General features: G+C 43.9%; 1 protein-coding gene across 2 annotated transcripts in view; it reads left to right on the forward strand.

The window, feature by feature from the left end:
* The window catches only part of LOC121549970 (cadherin-10), a 110886-nt gene extending 89989 nt beyond the window's left edge, over positions 1 to 20897 (forward strand). For both annotated transcript variants that reach the window (XM_041862001.1, XM_041862000.1), the window contains exons 7-12: positions 2779 to 3038; positions 9147 to 9283; positions 16449 to 16570; positions 16667 to 16775; positions 16976 to 17224; positions 19787 to 20897. In XM_041862001.1, coding sequence (XP_041717935.1) covers positions 2779 to 3038; positions 9147 to 9283; positions 16449 to 16570; positions 16667 to 16775; positions 16976 to 17224; positions 19787 to 20280 — 1371 coding nt within the window. In that variant the 3' untranslated portion in view covers positions 20281 to 20897. The remainder of the gene's footprint in view (positions 1 to 2778; positions 3039 to 9146; positions 9284 to 16448; positions 16571 to 16666; positions 16776 to 16975; positions 17225 to 19786) is intronic.
* Positions 20898 to 23298: the final 2401 nt, after the last annotated feature.

The raw sequence follows: 23298 nt of genomic DNA on the forward strand, positions 1-23298 counted from the left end.
ATGCAGTGCTCCACATACAAACTTGTACATGCAAAATACCCTACATGAAAGACTTTAAACGTGTTAGTGCTAGTTAGATATGCAGTCCAGGGAAACCAACAGACAATTTTGTACCTGAGATACACGAGAATGGACTGTTGTTGGATATGGTAGCCATGTATTCCTTATCAGAGGTAGTAATGTACCTCTACCATAGACCATTTAAACTGGTACAATACTTCCACTCACAGGTGGCCAAAAATAACTAACTGAAATAGGCATCTTTTTAACGTGATTTTGCTTACTGAGACTATTCTAGTTTTGCGAGCGACGGCAATATTTTAATCTTGCCTAGAGTGGCAGAATGGCCAGGACCAGCTCTGATACAGGAGTAGTAAAGGCCCAGTGCACTACTTTTGCGAATAACCTTTAAAAAAAAAATATATATATATATATATATATATATATACATATATACAGTGGGGGAAAAAAGTATTTAGTCAGCCACCAATTGTGCAAGTTCTCCCACTTAAAAAGATGAGAGAGGCCTGTAATTTTCATCATAGGTACACGTCAACTATGACAGACAAATTGAGGGAAAAAAATCCAGAAAATCACATTGTAGGATTTTTTATGAATTTATTTGCAAATTATGGTGGAAAATAAGTATTTGGTCACCTAAAAACAAGCAAGATTTCTGGCTCTCACAGACCTGTATCTTCTTCTTTAAGAGGCTCTGTTACGGAGTCTAGTTGATAGGTAATCGACTAGTTGGACTGTTCCCCAGACTCCACGCGTAGGGATTTGTACAAGGCTTAACAAGGCTATTGAACTGAACATTGGTGTCTGTCTTTATTCCTTAATCCAATTTATCATACAGAAACAGGCTCCTCTGTCCTCCACTCATTACCTGTATTAATGGCACCTGTTTGAACTTGTTATCAGTATAAAAGACACCTGTCCACAACCTCAAACAGTCACACTCCAAACTCCACTATGGCCAAGACCAAAGAGCTGTCAAAGGACACCAGAAACAAAATTGTAGACCTGCACCAGGCTGGGAAGACTGAATCTGCAATAGGTAAGCAGCTTGGTTTGAAGAAATCAACTGTGGGAGCAATTATTAGGAAATGGAAGACATACAAGACCACTGATAATCTCCCTCGATCTGGGGCTCCACGCAAGATCTCACCCCGTGGGGTCAAAATGATCACAAGAACGGTGAGCAAAAATCCCAGAACCACACGGGGGGACCTAGTGAATGACCTGCAGAGAGCTGGGACCAAAGTAACAAAGCCTACCATCAGTAACACACTACGCCGCCAGGGACTCAAATCCTGCAGTGCAAGACGTGTCCCCCTGCTTAAGCCAGTACATGTCCAGGCCCGTCTGAAGTTTGCTAGAGTGCATTTGGATGATCCAGAAGAGGATTGGGAGAATGTCAGATAAACCAAAATATAACTTTTTGGTAAAAACTCAACTCGTCGTGTTTGGAGGACAAAGAATGCTGAGTTGCATCCAAAGAACACCATGCCTACTGTGAAGCATGGGGGTGGAAACATCATGCTTTGGGGCTGTTTTTCTGCAAAGGCACCAGGACGACTGATCCGTGTAAAGGAAAGAATGAATGGGGCCATGTATCGTGAGATTTTGAGTGAAAACCTCCTTCCATCAGCAAGGGCATTGAAGATGAAACGTGGCTGAGTCTTTCAGCATGACAATGATCCCAAACACACCGCCCGGGCAACGAAGGAGTGGCTTCGTAAGAAGCATTTCAAGGTCCTGGAGTGGCCTAGCCAGTCTCCAGATCTCAACCCCATAGAAAATCTTTGGAGGGAGTTGAAAGTCCGTGTTGCCCAGCGACAGCCCCAAAACATCACTGCTCTAGAGGAGATCTGCATAGAGGAATGGGCCAAAATACCAGCAACAGTGTGTGAAAACCTTGTGAAGACTTACAGAAAACGTTTGACCTGTGTCATTGCCAACAAAGGGTATATAAAAAGTATTGAGAAACTTTTGTTATTGACCAAATACTTATTTTCCACCATAATTTGCAAATAAATTCATAAAAAATCCTACAATGTGATTTTCTGGATTTTTTTCCCTCATTTTGTCTGTCATAGTTGACGTGTACCTATGATGAAAATTACAGGCCTCTCTCATCTTTTTAAGTGGGAGAACTTGCACAATTGGTGGCTGACTAAATACTTTTTTTCCCCACTGTATATTTATGGGGTACAGCAGCACCCTCAGCACCCCTACTTTCTGTGGCTATGGAATGACTGCCAAGGTTAGGAACATTATGAAGAGACTACCTAAGCCATTTATACTTGAACAACCATTTCAGGAACGGGTGCAAAAAATCTAACTGATTGGATTAGTTTAAATGTTATTTACCTTTATCTTCAGATCTGCAATATGATTGGTCAATAATCTAACACATCTGTATGGTTTTCAGCTTTTTCACATTAATTGCAGGAATTGACACAAAATGTGTTGAAACATTTACACAAATCATGTTGTGTCAACATGTGTCGGTCCCTAACTAGACACAAGGATGTGTTATTTTTTAAACTCATTTTCTAAGAGTGTAGGCCTTGAGAATGAACAATATAAAGCTGTATAGAGTATAGGTGGGGAGCTCCACTATACTTTACTCATTCACTCGTTTTTACTTCAACCAAGAATCCACCAAGTTTATCAATTAAACCTACAGTTATGAAAGGACGTACAGTTATGATAGTATATTAATTATATTGAATAATTATTGATCATGTATCTGTTTCATTTTCTTAATAGCAACTGGATTACGAGAAAAAAAAGACATTCTCATTTAAAGTGGAGGTTACCAACACCTATCTGGACCCCAGGTTCATGTACAGTCCCAACCCTCCGTTCAAAGATGACGCCATGGTGCGGGTGACAATAGAGGATGTGGATGAGCCGCCAGTGTTCAGCAGGAACCCTTACATCATCGAGGTGCACGAGGATACAGCCGCTGGCAGCTTTGTTGGTGTGGTGTCAGCCAGGGACCCCGATGCTGACAACAACCCAGTCAAGTAAGTGATCATGTGACGAGGGTCACACTGCTTGCGTAACAGTATAAAGTTAACAATTCAATGGCACGTGTGGTGGAATGTCATCCTGAGGAGCGAGGTTACTAATCCAACTCGGTTACACATACATACACTGAACTAATCTGTCTCATCTTTTTTATAGATTATGTTCATCCAGAGGATGTGGTTGATTGATTGACTATGTGTGATTGGTGATTAGTTGACTTACTGATTGTTTATATGGCAAGCGCCAAGTCTGGGACCAAAAGGCTCCTGAACAGTTTCTACCTATCTCGGGGGCGGCAGGTAGCTTAGTGGGTAAGAGCGTTGTGCCAGTAACCGAAAGGTCGCTGGTTCTAATCCCCGAGCCGACTAGGTGAAAAATCTGTCGATGTGCCCTTAAGCAAGGCACTTAACCCTAATTGCTCCTGTAAGTCGCTCTGGATAAGAGCGTCTGCTAAATGAAATGTAAATGTAAAATGTACCTCCAAGCCATGACTGCTGAACAGTTAATCAAATGATTACCCGGACTATTTGCATTGACCCTTTTTTGCACTAACTCTCTTGCACTGACGATGCACACTCACTGGATTCTACTCACACATACTTACACTGACACTCCAAAACATACTCACACAGAGACATATCAAATTGACGCCACACACACAAACACACACACACACACACTCTTCACATACACTGCTGCTACTCTGTTTGTTATCTATCCTAATTGCCTAGTTACTTTTACCACTACCTACATGTACATACAGTTGAAGTCGGACGTTTACATACACCTTAGCCAAATACATTTAAACTCAGTTTTTCACAATTCCTGACATTTAATCCTAGTAAAAATCCCCTGTTTTAGGTCAGTTAGGATCACCACTTTATTTTAAGAATGTGAAATGTCAGAATAATAGTAGAGAGAATTATTTATTTCAGCTTTTATTTCTTTCATCACATTACCAGTGGGTCAGAAGTTTACTTACATTCAATTAGTATTTGGTAGCATTGCCTTTAAATTGTTTAACTTGGGTCAAACGTTTCGGGTAGCCTTCCACAAGCTTCCCACAATAAGTTGGGTGAATTTTGGCCCATTCCTCCTGACAGAGCTGGTGTAACTGAGTCAGGTTTACAGGCCTCCTTGCTCGCACAGGCTTTTTCAGTTCTGCCCACAAATCTTCAATAGGATTGATGTCAGGGCTTTGTGATGGCCACTCCAATACCTTGACTTTGTTGTCCTTAAGCCATTTTGCCACAACTTGGGGTCATTGTCCATTTGGAAGACCCATTTGGGATATGCTTAACACCCCGGCCATCCTACAATCTAAACTAGATGCCCTCAATCTCACACAAATTATCAAGGAACCTACCAAGTACAACCTTAAATCCGTAAACATGGGAACCCTCATAGACATCATCCTGACTAACTTACCCTCTAAATATACCTCCGCTGTCTTCAACCAGGATCTCAGCGATCACTGCCTTATTGCCAGCGTCCGTAACGGGTCCGCGGTCAAACGACCACCCCTCATCACTGTCAAACGCTCCCTAAAACACTTTAGCGAGCAGGCCTTCCTAATCGACCTGGCCCAGGTATCCTGGATGGATATCGATCTCATTCCGTCAGTAGAGGATGCCTGGTTGTTCTTTAAAAGTGCTTTCCTCTCAATCTTAAATAAGCATGCCCCATTCAAAAAATGCAGAACTAAGAACAGATATAGCCCCTGGTTCTAATCTGACTTGACTGCCCTTGACCAGCACAAAAACATCCTGTGGCGTACTGCTTTAGCATCGAATAGCCCCCGCGATATGCAACTTTTCAGGGAAGTTAGGAACCAATATACACAAGCAGTTAGGAAAGCAAAGGCTAGCTTTTTCAAACAGAAATTTGCATCCTGATGTTTCCACTCCCATGCTTCACAGTAGATATGGTGTTCTTTGGATGCAACTCAGCATTCTTTGTCCTCCAAACACGACGAGTTGAGTTTTTACCAAAAAGTTATATTTTGGTTTCATCTGACCATATGACATTCTCCCAATCCTCTTCTGGATCATCCAAATGCACTCTAGCAAACTTCAGACGGGCCTGGACATGTACTGGCTTAAGCAGGGGGACACATCTTGCACTGCAGGATTTGAGTCCCTGGCGGCGTAGTGTGTTACTGATGGTAGGCTTTGTTACTTTGGTCCCAGCTCTCTGCAGGTCATTCACTAGGTCCCCCCGTGTGGTTCTGGGATTTTTGCTCACCGTTCTTGTGATCATTTTGACCCCACGGGGTGAGATCTTGCGTGGAGCCCCAGATCGAGGGAGATTATCAGTGGTCTTGTATGTCTTCCATTTGCTAATAATTGCTCCCACAGTTGATTTCTTCAAACCAAGCTGCTTACCTATTGCAGATTCAGTCTTCCCAGCCTGGTGCAGGTCTACAATTTTGTTTCTGGTGTCCTTTGACAGCTCTTTGGTCTTGGCCATAGTGGAGTTTGGAGTGTGACTGTTTGAGGTTGTGGACAGGTGTCTTTTATACTGATAACAAGTTCAAACAGGTGCCATTAATACAGGTAACGAGTGGAGGACAGAGGAGCCTCTTAAAGAAGAAGTTACAGGTCTGTGAGAGCCAGAAATCTTGCTTGTTTGTAGGTGACCAAATACTTATTTTCCACCATAATTTGCAAATAAATTCATTAAAAATCCTACAATGTGATTTTCAGGATGTTTTTTTCTCAATTTGTCTGTCATAGTTGACGTGTACCTATGATGAAAATTACAGGCCGCTCTCATCTTTTTAAGTGGGAGAACTTGCACAATTGGTGGCTGACTAAATACTTTTTCCCCCACTGTATATCTCACTGGTCATCCCCAAAGCCAACACCTCCTTTGCTGCCATGCCCTCCAGTTCTCTGCTGCCAATGACTGGAACGAACTGCAAAAATCTCTGAAGCTGGAGACTCTTATCTCCCTCACTAACTTTAAGCATCAGTTGTCAGAGCACCTTACCGATCACTGCACCTGTACACAGCCCTTCTGAAATTAGCCCACTCAACTACCTCATCCCCATATTGTTATTTATTTTTGCTAATTTGCACCCCAGTATCTCTATTTGCACATCATCTCTTGCACATCTATCATTCCAGTGTTAATACTAATTGTAATTATTTTGCACTATGGCCTATGTATTGCCTAATAACTTGCTACAATTGCACACACTATATATATACACTGCTCAAAAAAATAAAGGGAACACTAAAATAACACATCCTAGATCTGAATGAATGAAATAATCTTATTAAATACTTTTTTCTTTACATAGTTGAATGTGCTGACAACAAAATCACACAAAAAGTATCAATGGAAATCAAATGTATCAACCCATGAGGTCTGGATTTGGAGTCACCCTCAAAATTAAAGTGGAAAACCACACTACAGGTTGATCCAACTTTGATGTAATGTCCTTAAAACTAGTCAAAATGAGGCTCAGTAGTGTGTGTGGCCTCCACGTGCCTGTATGACCTCCCTACAATGCCTGGGCATGCTCCTGATGAGGTGGTGGATGGTCTCCTGACATGACTGACCCACCGCCAAACCGGTCATGCTGGAGGATGTTGCAGGCAGCAGAACGTTCTCCACGGCGTCTCCAGACTCTGTCACGTCTGTCACGTGCTCAGTGTGAACCTGCTTTCATCTGTGAAGAGCACAGGGCGCCAGTGGTGAATTTGCCAATCTTGGTGTTCTCTGGCAAATGCCGAATGTCCTGCATGGTGTTGGGCTGTAAGGACAACCTCCACCTGTGGACGTCGGGTCCTCATACCACCCTCATGGAGTCTGTTTCTGACTATGGAGATCATTTTGCAGGGCTCTGGCAGTGCTCCTCCTGCTCCTCCTTGCACAAAGGCGGAGGTAGCAGTCCTGCTGCTGGGTTGTTGCCCTCCTACGGCCTCCTCCACATCTCCTGATGTACTGGCCTGTCTCCTGGTAGCGCCTCCATGCTCTGGACACTACGCTGACAGACACAGCAAACCTTCTTGCCACAGCTCGCATTGATGTGCCATCCTGGATGAGCTGCACTACCTGAGCCACTTGTGTGGGTTGTAGACTCCGTCTCATGCTACCACTAGAGTGAAAGCACCGCCAGCATTCAAAAGTGACCAAAACATCAGCCAGGAAGCATAGGAACTGAGAAGTGGTCTGTGGTCACCACCTGCAAAACCAGTCCTTTATTGGGGGTGTCTTGCTAATTGCCTATAATTTCCACCTGTTGTCTATTCCATTTGCACAACAGCATGTGAAATGTATTGTCAATCAGTGTTGCTTCCTAAGTGGACAGTTTGATTTCACAGAAGTGTGATTGACTTGGAGTTACATTGTGTTGTTTAAGTGTTCCTTTTATTTTTTTGAGCAGTGTATTTTCTGTGGTATTTTTGACTTTATGTTTTGTTTTACCCCATATGTAACTCTGTGTTGTTGTTTTTATCGCACTGCTTTACTTTATCTTGGCCAGCTCGCAGTTGTAAATGAGAACTTGTTCTCAACTGGCTTACCTGGTTAAATAAAGGTAAAATAAAAAAAAGATTCCTGACTGATGTCTTGAGATGTTGCTTCAATATATCCACATCATTTTCCTTCCTCATGATGCCATCAATTTTGTGAAGTGCAACAGTCCCTCCTGCAGCAAAGCACAACTTAAAATTATAAATAATCTGTCTGTAAACAATTGTTGGAAAAATTACTTGTGTCATGCACAAGGTATATGTCCTAACCGACTTGCCAAAACTATAGTTTGTTAACAATACATTTGTGGAGTGGTTGAAAAACCTAAGTGTATGTAAACTTCCGACTTCAACTGTATTACCTCATACCACTGCACATTGGTTCTGTACCGGTACTTGTTGTATATAGCCTTGTTTTTGTTATCTATTGTGTTACTGTTTTTATTTGCTACTTTTTGTACTATTTTACTTTGCATTGTCGGGTAAGGGCTCGTAAGTAAGCAGTTCATTGTTGTATTCGGTGTATGTGACAAATAAAATTAGATTGATTTGATTTTATGTTCTCCTGCTGAATAAAGCCGTTTGAGGTAATTTGATTGTTTTATGACCTAATGGACGGTTATGGTGTAAGAATAAACGCAGCAAGAGAAACAAATGATTCTTGGTGTGGTATCAAGTCTATAACAACAATTCAAAGTTTCCTCTAATCTGTTTTTTTGGGGGGGTGGAAATATGGTTAGCTTGGCTAAATCTAATCCATCAGTTTATCCTAGTGTCAGTGTGGAGTGAGGGAGGGAGAGGGGAAGGGAGGTTTGAAGAAAAGCAAATTATTCATGGGTCCCTCCTGGTGATTTCCCAGCGGAAGTTTGTGGCACTGTGAAGAGAATACAGACCCTGTTTATATCCACATAATTATGTAAACTAGCCCAGTGCGGTAGCGGCACAAAGTCAAAGTGAAAGAGCCTCATTTGCTCTATCGATTCACACTGCTCTGTTCTGCCATTCCACACATATGGTGCCTGTCTGTTTGTGTCTTTTTCTGTCTGTGTATATGTCTGTGTATCTGTCTGTCTGTCTCCAACATGGAGACATGCCAGTCTCTGCTTGTGCAGCATGGGAGGATTGTGTTGCAAATCATGAAATGTCAGTGGAATATGTAAGTTGACAGTGATGAATGAGACAGTAGTATAGAAGGATTCATCATTTCCTGACAAAGGAAATAGAGGAATGTGGGGACCAACAATGGGTGATTTGTAATGTATTTTCTCATAGAGGCGTGTGTTATTATGCTCTAATGTAATGGTATTTACGTTTAAGTCATTTAGCAGACGCTCTTATCCAGAGCGACTTACAGTTAGTGAGTGCATACATTTTCATACTGGCCCCACGTGGGAAACGAACCCCAACCCTGGCGTTGCAAGCGCCATGCTCTACCAACTGAGCTACAGGGGACTTGATGGAATTGATTACAAGAAACAGGGACAGCCTTGTGCAAATGGCCTACTGTCGGGGGAAATAAATAATGTCCAGATTCTTTAATTTGTTTAATGTGTAGATATGGGTATATAAAAAATGTGGATATTTTTACACAATCAAATTATGTATTTGTATTACTCTCTGCAGATACTCCATTGACCGCCATACCGATCTGGAGAGACTATTCAACATTGATTCTGTAAATGGCACCATTACAACACTGAAAGCCCTCGACAGGGAGATGTCCAAATGGCATAACATCTCTGTTGTTGCAACTGAAATAAGTAAGATTATAATCCCTTTTCTTTACCTTGTTTTGCAAAAAAATGTCTATGCATGTGTCAGGCAGCCAAAGGGTATATGTAATGTAGCTGAACTACGCCACCTAGGTGTGGTTATGAGGAACTCAGATAAGTTAGAATAAAACATCTGCAGCCCAGAAGCGTTGGAGTTCTCTAAAACACAGAGCCTTGTCCCACAGATACGTGCACTCTGGCAAGAATGTGCAAAATTGGCAAGAGTTTTAAATGTATAAAATCTCAAACCAAGGAATCTGTGTAATATTCAAGTATAAACGGTGCAATGTGCAAATAACGCTAAATCACCACATAACTTAACTAATATTAGCCATTATAGCTGACCAACCGAGCACAGCAGCAAATCCAGCGAGGACCCATAGCCGGCACTATAATCGGTGCATCTTCCACTACATAAAATAGACCAAGTCTACTTACAATCTTCCTGCGTGATATCCACAGCGTTCCGCTCCAGTCATTCCACATCTGCATATATCTGGTCACAACCAGGATGGACAACCACTGTCCCAGCCCCATAGGTCCACACGGGTAGCGCCCACAGTTTCGGTTGGCTCAAAGGGCCGCTTATCAGACCGAATTGTCCTCATTAGGAAGTTCAGCATTCACGGCGGGAGTGAGTATTAGGAAGAAAACTCAAATAAACATGAAAATACAATATAATGGAATAATCAATGTTTCAGGCAATCGTGTAGGAAAATCAGTCTGCAACAATGTGAGCCTTTCCAATTAAATCAAAGTTTAGTGTCCACAGCAGCGTGACATCCCCAAACTTTAATGAGCTGGTGGTTGTCCAAGGCTAGCCCAAGTGGAGCGCAGGGGTATAACATCTGCTTCATGGGGCTCAGCAGCAGGGACAACATAAAAAAACATAGAATGGGGGGTCTACTCCAGCCTCTGCCTCAACTATGGGTGTAAGTTCCTGTTCAGGGGTTTCACCTTCTGGGGCAATACAATGTTTAAGGGCATTTCTGTGTAGGGTTCTCTCTTTCCCATCCTTCTCTGGTCGGACTTTGTATACGACCCCGGTGTCGGCTACTTGACCTACAACTACGTGGGGTTCTGGATTCCACCAGCTGTGCAGCTCACCCTGTCCCTGCCTGTTCCTGTCTCGCACCCACACCCGCTCACCCGGAAGTACGGATAAAGCCTGTGCTTTGCAGTCATAGTCCTTCTTGTGTTGCTCAGCTGTGTCCCCCATTTTATTTTTGGCTAGGTCATAAGCAAAGGTCAACCTTTGGTGATGGTCACTAACCCACTCACTGGGGTTGTGCTTTGGCTTAGGGGGATTTACGCCTAACATCTACTGGGAGTCATAAGTGGCAACCAAACATGAGATACGTCGGTACATAGCCTGTGGAGCTATGCATAGTGTTGTTGTAGCCTTGAAATAGCTTGGGATGTGCTCTGGCCACCTACTCCACTTCTCTGCCTCCAAGGTGCGCAACATGTTCAACAATGTTTTGTTCATCCGTTCAACCCTGCCATTCCCTGCTGGATTGTATGGGGTCATACTACTCTTAGAGATGCCATACATTTCACAGACTTGTTGCATCAAAGCTGACACAAAATTTGGGCTCATATCAGAGTGGAAATGGGAGGGGCACCCAAAATGTCTGGACTGCATGGGACCACACTGCTCCGACTGTGGTTTTTGCTGTCTGATCACGAGTAGGGACAGCCCATGCATATCAGGTAAACATGTCAATCATGACTGAGATATTTTGATAACTATCTAGGGGCCTACTGAGGGAGGGGTAGTCTAGGGCAACCACTTCCAGGGGGAAGGACACTGGAATGGGGTTTAAGGCGGCCCTGGCCTGTACCCTGTCTCTCTGCAGGCTACAGACAACACATCCAGAGTGGAAACGCCATACCTCCTCCTCCATGCATGGCCAGTAGAAGTGTCGCCGAATGCTGGACAAGGTCCGCTCCACTCCTGGGTCGGCAGTCACATGGTACTTCCTCCACACCTCTCTGCACCTAGATGCTGGGCAGACAATCTGGGAGAGTTGCTCATGGGTGTTAGAGTTAATTACTTCATGGCACAGCACATCTTTACAGATCTTTAGTTTCCTCTGTTGTTGGAACAGACATTTTACTTTTTGGGGCACAGCTCTCCTCTCTAGGCTCCCTGGCATCAATCCCATTCCAACATACCACTTGACTTTCTGAACATCAGGGACACCTTCTTGCCAGGTTTTTCAATCGTCCCACGGCAGCTCAGAGTCCTCCTGTGGACCTCGTGCTGTCACAGCAGTGGTCAGGTTCATGCCGGCCGGCATGCAGCTGGTCACATTTCCTGTGGGCAAGGAGACTGGAGGGAACCTAGACAGGGCATCAGCGTTAGTGTTCTCTTACTCAGAACGACACTTCACAGTGAAATCAAAAGAGGGGAGTTGGGCAACCCACCTTTGCTCCACGACACCCAGCTGGGCAGTTTGTAGATGAGCAACTGGGTTATTATCTGTTAAAAACAGTTAACTTAGTCCCCGTCAGGTAGTGCTGAAATTTCTCTGTGATGGCCCATTTCAAGGCCCGGAGTTCTAACTTGAAAGAGCTGTAGTTAGCATCATTACATTCAGTTGGGTGCAGGCTGCGACTAGTGTAGGCTATCACACGCTCACGGCCATCTTGCATTTGAGCTAGGACTGCCCCAAGCCCTTGGTTACTGGCATCAGTGTAAACTACAAAGAGTAGGAAAAAGACAAGACTGGGTCCTGGGTTAGGGCTGCCTTCAGTTGCTCAAACGAGGATTGACAGGCTGGCGACCAATTGACCTTATTGATCCCTGACCTCTTGTCAGCAGGAAGGGGCGTGCAATCTTAGCAAATCCTTATACAAAACGTCTGTAGTACCCCGCTAGGCCTAGGAAAGGAAAGGAAAGCCTTGACCTGTTTGACCGTGGTCGAGGTGGCCCTGTCAGTAACAGAATACATCTTGTCTGGGTCAGGCATGACTCCACTCCTGTCTACCACATGCATCAGGAATTTTACCTGCTGTTGAAACTTACACTTTCTAGGTTTCAGCTTCAGTCCATGTCTCAAGTCTCTCAAAGACCCTGTCAAGGTGCTGCAAGTGGGATGAGAAGTCAGAAGTATAGACAATGATCTCATCAAGATAGACTAAATGGGACTCTGTGATCTGCCCACAGAGACATTGTTTTATCAAAGGTGGCAGGTGCATTACAAAGCCCAAAGGGCACCCTGTCAAACTCATAGAGCCCTACATGTGTGGTGAAGTCCGTCTTTTTGCGGTCCTGTGGGTCCATCTCCACCTGGCAATATCCGCTGGCTAGGTCTAGGGTCGTGAACCACTCTGCTTTGTTGAGTGTGGTGAGTCTCTGGGAAGGGAAAAATAATCCTTGTGAGTCACAAAGTTCCACTTACTTTAATCTACACAAAAATGCCAACTTCCCCCACTAGTGGTCAAAAGGTTTATTGCGCTCAAAGTATACCTTACTCACTTCAGCTATTTAAGCAACCCAAGGACTGGAGCTTTTGCAGATTATACAATTTAAGGGCCGAAACCTTAAGGTATTCTGTGTTGAACAATGTCAGTCCTTCCAAAATCTTCAGCATTAGCAGCAAAAACCTTCTCCCACTTCTGCAGCAGAGCACTGAGTTCTGCTTGCTGTTATTCAGCGAGGTCTGGTCTGTCCATCAGGCTGCTCACATCAAAGCTGGACTCCACATCTTCTAGGACTGTGCAGGGCTCCACGACGCCCACCTGGACTACACCCTCCAGCATCAGGCTCAGATCTCCAGGTCCATGTACATCCACCTCATCAACACGACTGACACTCTGCAGATTCCGGTAGTGGCCTATAGACAGACTGAAAGGGTGCAGATTGAAAATACGAACTGGAACTCTCCCATTTTTTACCACAGCCAGTGTTCTTGCCACCCCTACAGCATCTGGGTCCGGTAAGGCCTCCACAAGCCCACAGAGTCACTGCCCTGCGGGCCCATCCGGGCACATCCCGATAGCACAACTTCGTTCCTGGCTGGAACACGGATTCCTCGTCGGTTGGCGGGCCAGACGTAACCCAGGGACTCATCCCCTCCACTGGTGCCGATGGTCTGTTGGCAGGTGGCAAAGGCTTGTCTCCAGGTCTGTTGGGACTTGGGGTTCTGGCAGGACAAAGACACTGGCCACTCTTGGCTTTGAAATAAAGTATCCCAACATGCATTAAAAACGTTCATCGTTCATGCCCCCGATCAGGGGGTTAGTTGAACATTAGTCTTTGACACAACTCCAAGGTTTGGTATCTTGACACCTTCAATTAAAAAATCCATGATTGCATAACCTACATATGGAATGTCTAGGCCATTTGCAGCTTTGAGGGTCAGAATTGAAGAAGCCTCTCCCACCCCTATCTTGCTGTTAGGGAAGTGTTTGTTCAATAGTTGCTGTTGCATAAGGGTGACCTAAGAGCTAGTATCTAATAGCCCAGTGAGCTTAACTCCATCTATACAAATGTCCACTGTTGGACAGTCTCCAATAAAAGTTGAGTTGGCAAAACCAGCTGACCCTACCGCTCGGACCTTAGCAGCAGGGCTGGCTAGTTTAAAGCCGGCCCAGATTCTGAGAGCCCCCTACAGAACCTAGCTATGTTTCCAGCCTGTTTGCGGCGATAGCAGATTGGATTACCTTCGGCATCCCAAGTGTTTAAGGGCCTGCTTTCAGTCAGATTCGTGCGAACGAGACTCTGCAACAGCAGAACATTTTATCTCAGCCCACTTTTTGCTACCATGTTCCTCTTGCAGTAGCATGGCCTTCAGGCGTAAGTCGTCAAAGCACAGTCCCAAGTTACAGCGGGCATAGGTCATCAGGTCACGAGTTAGGGCACCCTCTTCAAGACCCAAGAGGAACTGTTCCCGTAGATTGTGTTCAGTCGGGGCATACACTGAACAAATATATAAAACGCAACTTGCAACAATTTCAAAGATTTTATTGAGTTACAGTTCTTATAAGGAAATAAATCAATTGAAATAAATTCAATCAGGCCCTAAAATATGGATTTCACATGACTGGGAATACATATATGCTTCCGTTGGTCGCAGATTCCTTTTTAAAAAATGGTAGGGGCATGGATCAGAAAACCAGTCTGTATCTGGTGTTACCACCATTTGCCTCATGCAGCGCGACCTCTTTCGCATACAGTTGATCAAGCTGTTTATTGTGGCCTGTGGAATGTTGTCCCACTCCTCTTCAATGGCTGTGCAAAGTTGCTGGACATTGGCAGGAACTGTAACACGCTGTCGTACACGTCGATTCAGAGCATCCCAAACATGCTCAGTGGGTGACATGTCTGTTGAGTATGCAGGCCATGGAAGAACTGGAAGATTTTCAGCTTCCAGGAATTGTGTACAGATCCTTGCGACATGGGACCGTGCATTATCATGCTGAAATATGAGGTGATGGCGGTGGAGGAATGGCACTACAATGGGCCTCAGTATCTCTTCACGGTATCTCTGTGCATTCAAATTGCCATCGATAAAATGCAATTGTGTTCGTTGTCCGTAGCTTATGCCTTCCCATACCATAACCCCACCGTGGAGCACTGTTTGAAATTGAGCTCAGGCGCATCCTGTTTCCATTGATCATCCTTGAGATGTTTCTACAACTGATTGGAGTCCACCTGTGGTAAATTCAATTGATTAGACATGATTTGGAAAGCCACACACCTGTCTATATAAGGTCCCACAGTTGACAGTGCATGGAGCAAAAACCAAGCTATGAGGTTGATGGAATTGTCCGTAGAGCTCCGAGACAGGATTGTGTCAAGGCACAGATTTGGGGAAGGTTACCAAAAAATGTCTGCAGCATTGAAGGTCCCCAAGAACACAGTGGCCTCCATCATTCTTAAATGGAAGAAGTTTGAAACCACCAAGACTCTTCCTAGAGCTGGCTGCCTGGCCAAACTGAGCAATCGGGGGAGAAGGACCTTGGTCAGGGAGGTGAACAAGAACCCATTGGTCACTCTGACAGAGCTTCAGAAGGACAACCTTCCAGAAGGACAACCGTCTCTGCAGCACTCCACCAATCAGACCTTTTTGGTAGAGTGGCCAGACTGAAGCCACTCCTCAGTAAAAGGCACATAGCAGCCTGCTTGGAGTTTGCCAAAAGGCACCAAAAGGACTCTCAGACCATGAGAAACAACATTCTCTGGTCTGATGAAACCAAGATTGAACTCTGGCACCGCTCATCATCTGGCCAATACCATCCCTACGTTGAATCTTGGTGGTGGCAGCATCATGCTGTGGGGATGTTTTTCAGCGGCTGGGACTGGGACACTAGTCAGGATGGAGAGAAAGATGAACAGAGCAAAGTATAGAGAAATCCTTGATCAAATCCTGCTCCAGAGCGCTCAGGACCTCAGATTGGGGCAACGGTTCACCTTCCAACAGGACAATGACCCTAAGCACACAGGCAAGACAACGCAGCAGTGGCTTCGGGACAAGTCTCTGAATGTTCTTGAGTGGCCCAGCCAGAGCCCGTACTTGAACCCGATCAAACATCTCTGGAGAGACCTGAAAATAGCTGTGCAGTGACGCTCCCCATCCAACCTGACAGAGTTTGAGAGGATCTGCAGAGAACAATGGGAGAAACTCCCCAAATACAGGTGTGCCAAGCTTGTAGAATCGTACCCAAGACTCGAGGCTGTAATCGCTGCCAAAGGTGCTTCAACAAAGTACTGAGTAAAGGCTCTGAATACTTATGTAAATGTGATATTTCCCTTTTTTGTGGTGGGGGGTTGCAAACATTACTAAAAAACTGTTTTTGCTTTGTCATTATGGGGTATTGTGTGTAGATTGATGAGGGGAATAAGGCTGTAACGTAACAAAATGTGAAAAAGTCAAGGGGTCTGCACTGTATGTTATTTTTAAAATGAATCTGCTAATGTCTACTGCAGGTGTATTCAAATCTTACCCTATGAGGTCCAGACTACTGCTGTTTTTCTGTTCTACCTGATAATTAATTGCACCCACCTGGTGTCCCAGGTCTAAATCAGTCCCTGATTAGAGGGGAAGAAATAAAAAAAGCAGTGGAACTGGCTTCAAGGTCCAGATTTTAATTTGAGGGGTCTACTGTATGGGCCTACTAACACGTTTTCAAACATCTTGTTTAGATAACCCTCGCCAAACCACTCGAGTCCCAGTGTTCATACGGGTCCTGGACGTAAATGACAATGCACCTGAATTTGCCATGTATTACGAGACATTTGTCTGTGAAAATGTCAAGTCTGGACAGGTACATTAGATGTATGACATTATAATACTACAAATGCTGAAGAAAAGCCTGAAGAAACATATGTTTTCTAATGCCTTTTTGTTTCACTATCCACAGCTGATTCAGACGATAAGTGCAGTTGACACCGATGAGCCCCTTGTTGGACATAAGTTTGTCTTCAGTATAAGTTCCTCCAATCCAAATTTCACTATCATTGACAATGAAGGTAGCTAAATGTTAGCCTTATGCTTTTTATCTGGCCATTATCTGGTCTTAGTGGTGTGAATGGTATTAACAAATGTACTTTTTTGTAACCTATGGAGCTGCAATGTTACAATCAGTACAGAGAACATTTGTTCTAAACATGAAAAACAACCTTTAATTTCTCATATCCCCTCTTCCTTCCCTCTGCGATCCACCCCTTAGATAACACAGCCAGGATCCTCACTCGAAGGGGAGGATTTAGCCGGCGTGAGATGAATACATACCTACTGCCCGTGGTGATCTCAGACAACGACTACCCTATCCAGAGCAGCACCAGCACTTTGACTGTGAACGTGTGTGCCTGTGACAGCCGGGGGAACGTGCAGTCCTGCAACACAGAGGCTCTGCTGTCTGCCGGGCTGAGCACTGGAGCACTGGTGGCTATCCTGCTCTGTGTCATCATCCTCTTGAGTAAGTATCACAATCAATCACACTGGTACAGTCAATGGGCGCATAACAAATGACACCCTATTCCCTGTGTAGAGCCCATAAGGCTCTGGTCAAATGTAGTGCACAATACAGTGAGGGAAAAAAGTATTTGATCCCATGCTGATTTTGTACGTTTGCCCACTGACAAAGAAATGATCAGACTATAATTTTTATGGTAGGTCTATTTGAACAGTGAGAGACAGAATAACAACAAAAAAATCCAGAAAAACGCATGTCAAAAATGTTATAAATTGATTTGCATTTTAATGAGGGAAATAAGTATTTGACCCCTCTGCAAAACATGACTTAGTACTTGGTGGCAAAACCCTTGTTGGCAATCACTGGATTTTTTTGTTGTTATTCTGTCTCTCACTGTTCAAATAAACCTACCATTAAAATTATAGACTGATCATTTCTTTGTCAGTGGGCAAACGTACAAAATCAGCAGGGGATCAAATACTTTTTTCCCTCACTATATAGGGAATATGGTGCCATTTGGGAGAAGCCCAAATCAAACAGAGTCAGAGCACTTAAGTAGTATTCTTAAGTCTGAACATACAGTACAGTAAGACACAGCAATCCAAGTCACTTATTACAAAGCTGAAGCAATTATTCTAGGCTGTGTCGGACTCTACCACAATAAACTATACTGCATGTGTAATGAACTGGTCTGTAGCCACAAATATCCTGGATCATAATGTGATAGAACCCTACTGAGCGAGAAGGGACTTCATTTGCTTCAGGTACTAGCTAGCTCCTTCGACAGCACTTAAATCCTCTGTGCTACTTCTGTGTTATTGCTTTGTGTTATTGCTTTGTGTTATTCCTTTCATCATCAAACTTCTTCAACTAAAGAAAGTTGAAAGTAGGGCCACTCACTGAGACATTATTTTGCTGGCTGCATGTGTGAATAGTGTGTTTCCTCATGAATATGGTGCAGCGGGATGAAAGCTTTTATTATTGGTTATATCCACTTGACAAAAAGGTATTTGTGTTTTCCCTTGCTAAAGTAGGTCACATGCTATTTCCTGGCATCCTAAAGCACCACTTCAGCCTCCTTTGTGAGCTAATGCAGTATGTAAAAGCACAAAGTGCAAAACAGCAAGTGTGCATGTCTTTTCCCCAGCAAAAAGCAGTAAATATGTAGTCCTTATGTTCAAGGGCATAAGGACTTTGAACCTGGTATTGCACTTGGCCAAGCATAACCCCAGTGCTACCTAAACAGCATCATCCGTGATCCTATTAAGGATGTTGAGTTTTGTTTGTGTACTCTGCTTCGCGTCGTGGCTAAGAACAGCCCTTAGCCCTGTGTTATTCATGATAATGCACAGGTTCTCATGTTTTTATTGCTTAAATGAGTGTGTATGCTATTCATCCTCCTCACTCAATACTGCTTAGACCCAGCTCATATGTTGATGTGTTCACCTGTTCATGTGTGCTCTCTTCCTTTCACAAACACTTGTTCCATAATCTCCGCCCGACTTGAATCTAGCTCGCATCCTCGCCTAGCCACTGATCCCTCGCTAGCAAATAAAGTATTTACATTTATTCCACTGCATGGTGTGCTTGTTCCTCCTCACAGTCCCCCTTCACTTGTCTGTCTGACACTGGAGAGAGCTCTACTGTAGCTCTGGCTTCTGGCTCACGCAGATTGGAAGTGCTGAAGGTTGAACCCCATGCTCGCCTCTTGAGCGAAATATCATGACATCTGCTCATTATCCAATGGTTTTCTCGCTTGAACCCCTCTGACAGGCTGTCTAATTCACCTCTACTACGCCTCTGACAGACAGGCAGACAGACAGGCAGGCAGTTGACGCTGAGCTGGAACGGTTTGCGCTCCTCCTCCTCCTCCTCCACGCTGCATCACACTGCTCCATGCCACCCCACACCGCCTAACACTAGGGTATCAGTCAGAAAGGCCTGGTAACTGGGCCTCTAAAGAGCCACTCCTGCAGAAAGAGCTTTGTAATTAACACCTGGGTGGGAGGCAGGTAGAGCACTACAGCACCTGCTGAGAGGTGAGAAAGAGGAGGAGGGGGATGAGGAGGAGGCCCCAATGTGAGAGAATTAGTTGTATTCTCATTTGCTCCTTTTTCATGAAAATTATGAGCTGTACCATCAACAACACAAATCCCACGCTTTCAGAGCGCCACTCTCTGGATGCAAATTCCTGCTTGAGCTGGAAAGTTTGGCTTTAAAGTCCTGCTCAGAAATGAAAATAGAATAAAATGTATTTAATTATGTGAGTACGGGTAGTCTGACTTGAGAGAGAGGGAAATAAAGGGCTCTTTCAAGTGCTACAGATGTTCTACAGTGAATGTGATGTTCAGGGGAAAAGAGAAAGAAAAGCTTGTTCTGCTCAATCTTTATTTAAAGGAGGTGAGTGCCCGGGGCAGTGCAGCGTATTTGTCACTGAGAGCAAATGTCTTTCTCTCCGGTGTGTATTCCTTAGTTTACTTAATGAATGGCACATGTATCGAAGCACACTCCTCTCCTCTCCCATCTCATACTCAAGTTTTTCTGTCTGTCTGTGTGTGTCTGTAGTAATCGTGGTGCTGTTCACTGCCCTGAGGAGGCAACAGAGGAAGAAGGAGCCTCTGATCATCTCCAAAGAGGATGTGAGAGACAACGTCGTCAGCTACAACGATGAAGGGGGCGGAGAGGAGGACACCCAGGCCTTTGATATCGGCACGCTGCGCAACCCGGAGGTGATGGACGCTAACAAGCTGCGCAGGGACATCATCCCAGAGATGCTGTTTCCCTTCGGGAGGACATCACCTATAAAGGATAACGCCGACGTCAGAGACTTCATTCACGGGAGGCTCCATGAGAACGACTCAGACCCCACCGCGCCCCCGTATGACTCCCTTGCCACCTACGCCTATGAGGGGAGCGGCTCGCTAGCCGAGTCCCTCAGCTCTCTGGAGTCAGGAGCTACGGAGGGGGACCAGGAGTACGATTACCTCAGCAACTGGGGGCCGCCGTTCAAAAAACTAGCGGACATGTATATAGGGAAGGACACGGAGAGAGAAACCTAGATCACGGTTAGGCCTATACTACAGGAGCTCATCATCAACGACATGTATTGATAATCTCTCTCACACATTATCCTGCCACCCATCCATTGATTCATATGGCTGGTCAAGTAGAATTCATGACTTAAACATTAAACTCACTACTGGTGGTGACATTTCTTACTGTTTTACTGTTTTTGGTTATAATCAGTAAAGATGCCTTTGAATTTTAGGACATTTTGTGAACAATGGTGTGGACAATGTGTTTTGTAACTGAGGAGTGAGATAGTAGTCTTGTATACTATCAATGTTTATTGGAGAAAAAAATAGCTTTTCCTGCAAAGTAAATTTGAAATAGATATATGTATGAACTGCTTTTCCATGATGGACATACTATATCATATTCGCCATCTTTGTTTGGCAAGCAATGTTCATGTGAATGGTTGGTTAGGTTTATTCGTCAAACTGTGGAGCCATTTCATCATATACTGTAGGTGTACAATGTAATAAGGATGTGTATGTTGTAGGGTAACAGTCACACACTGAATTCATGTTGTTTGAATGCCAAGTCATATTGTTTTATATTTATATTTTTATACTTCTTTTATTAACAATAAAAAATAAAATAAAAACATTTTCAATATTTTTTCAGAGTTTCAAGTTGTATTAGTTGTATTTTATTAATTGCATAGTTAATGCCTTGGCCTCTATAAAATACAAGTTGATACATCATATCAGTGGAATTTGATAATATAGAAGTTTCATAATATTCAGCTGACGAAACACATTGTAAATCTAACGTGGCCACATCTGAACTACAGGAAACTAGGCATGAGCTGCAACCACCACCTAAATGTATTGTTAGCCACTATGGTGCAATGTAAATCAGCTAGCAGTAATACAGTGGAAAGTATTTAGTCAGCCACCAATTGTGCAAGTTCTCCCACTTAAAAAGATGAGAGAGGCCTGTAATTTTCATCATAGGTACACATCAACTATGACAGACAAAATGAGAAATCCAGAAAATCACATTGTAGGATTTTTAATGAATTTATTTGCAATTTATTTGCAAATTATGGTCGAAAATAAGTATTTGGTCAATAACAAAAGTTTCTCAATACTTTGTTATATACCATTTGTTGGCAATGACACAGGTCAAACGTTTTCTGTAAGTCTTCACAAGGTTTTCACACACTGTTGCTGGTATTTTGGCCCATTCCTCCATGCAGATCTCCTCTAGAGCAGTGATGTTTTGGGGCTGTCGCTGGGCAACACAGACTTTCAATTCCCTCCAGATTTTCTATGGGGTTGAGATCTGGAGACTGGCTAGGCCACTCCAGGACCTTGAAATGCTTCTTACGAAGCCACTCCTTCGTTGCCCGGGCGGTGTGTTTGGGATCATTCTCATGCTGAAAGACCCAGCCACGTTTCATCTTCAATGCCCTTGCTGATGGAAGGAGGTTTTCACTCAAAATCTCACGATACATGGCCCCATTCATTCTTTCCTTTACACGGATCAGTCGTCCTGGTCCCTTTGCAGAAAAACAGCCCCAAAGCATGATGTTTCCACCCCCATGCTTCACAGTAGGTATGGTGTTCTTTGGATGCAACTCAGCATTCTTTGTCCTCCAAACACGACGAGTTGAGTTTTTACCAAAAAGTTCTATTTTGGTTTCATTTGACCATATGACATTCTCCCAATCTGGATCATCCAAATGCACTCTAGCAAACTTCAGACGGGCCTGGACATGTACTGGCTTAAGCAGGGGGACACGTCTGGCACTGCAGGATTTGAGTCCCTGGCGGCGTAGTGTGTTACTGATGGTAGGCTTTGTTACTTTGGTCCCAGCTCTCTGCAGGTCATTCACTAGGTCCCCCCGTGTGGTTCTGGGATTTTTGCTCACCGTTCTTGTGATCATTTTGACCCCACGGGGTGAGATCTTGCGTGGAGCCCCAGATCGAGGGAGATTATCAGTGGTCTTGTATGTCTTCCATTTCCTAATAATTGCTCCCACAGTTGATTTCTTCAAACCAAGCTGCTTACCCATTGCAGATTCAGTCTTCCCAGCCTGGTGCAGGTCTACAATTGTGTTTCTGGTGTCCTTTGACAGCTCTTTGGTCTTGGCCATAGTGGAGTTTGGAGTGTGACTGTTTGAGGTTGTGGACAGGTGTCTTTTATACTGATAACAAGTTCAAACAGGTGCCATTAATACAGGTAACGAGTGGAGGACAGAGGAGCCTCTTAAAGAAGAAGTTACAGGTCTGTGAGAGCCAGAAATGTTGCTTGTTTGTAGGTAACCAAATACTTGTTTTCCACCATAATTTGCAAATAAATTCATAAAAAATCCTACAATGTGATTTTCTGGGAAAAAAAATCTAAATTTGTCGGTCAAAGTTGACGTGTACCTATGATGAAAATTACAGGCCTCTCTCATCTTTTTAAGTTGGAGAACTTGCACAATTGGTGGCTGACTAAATACTTTTTTCCCCCACTGTATATCAGCAATATGAGTATTGCTAGGGAGGTTCCACTTTACATATACTGTATGATCAATAGCTCTTGACTTTCCCTTTTGTGGACTTTTTCTTTGCCCAATTATGGATAATGTATCTGTATGCATATTTTGAGACGAGTGGAATGAAATCCAATACAGCCAATGGCTGTGACCCAAAATGGCACCATATTCCCTACATAGTGCACTACTTTTGACCAGAGCCCTATGGGCCCAGGTCAAATGTAGGGTACTAATGTGTATAGAGAATAGGGTGCCATTTGGGATGCTAACAATGCATAGCACTCAGAGTTACAAACATAAATCACTCCAGTAACAAACTCAATCATCCACTTACACAAGCCACAGTCCAAACTTTGAAGGATACCTGTGGGGATGGTCATGGTTAGTTTCACAATAGAATAATTTGTAATGTTATTGAAGTGCTATCGCTTATGGCAACACAACATGGTTACTCATAAAGTTTCCATGGGTAGCTAACATTCTCATCTCATGCTAATACTATTCCTCCAGCAAGATGGTATATTGA

The sequence above is a fragment of the Coregonus clupeaformis genome, chromosome 34 (assembly GCF_020615455.1).
Source record: "Coregonus clupeaformis isolate EN_2021a chromosome 34, ASM2061545v1, whole genome shotgun sequence".
Taxonomy (NCBI): Eukaryota; Metazoa; Chordata; class Actinopteri; order Salmoniformes; family Salmonidae; genus Coregonus; species Coregonus clupeaformis.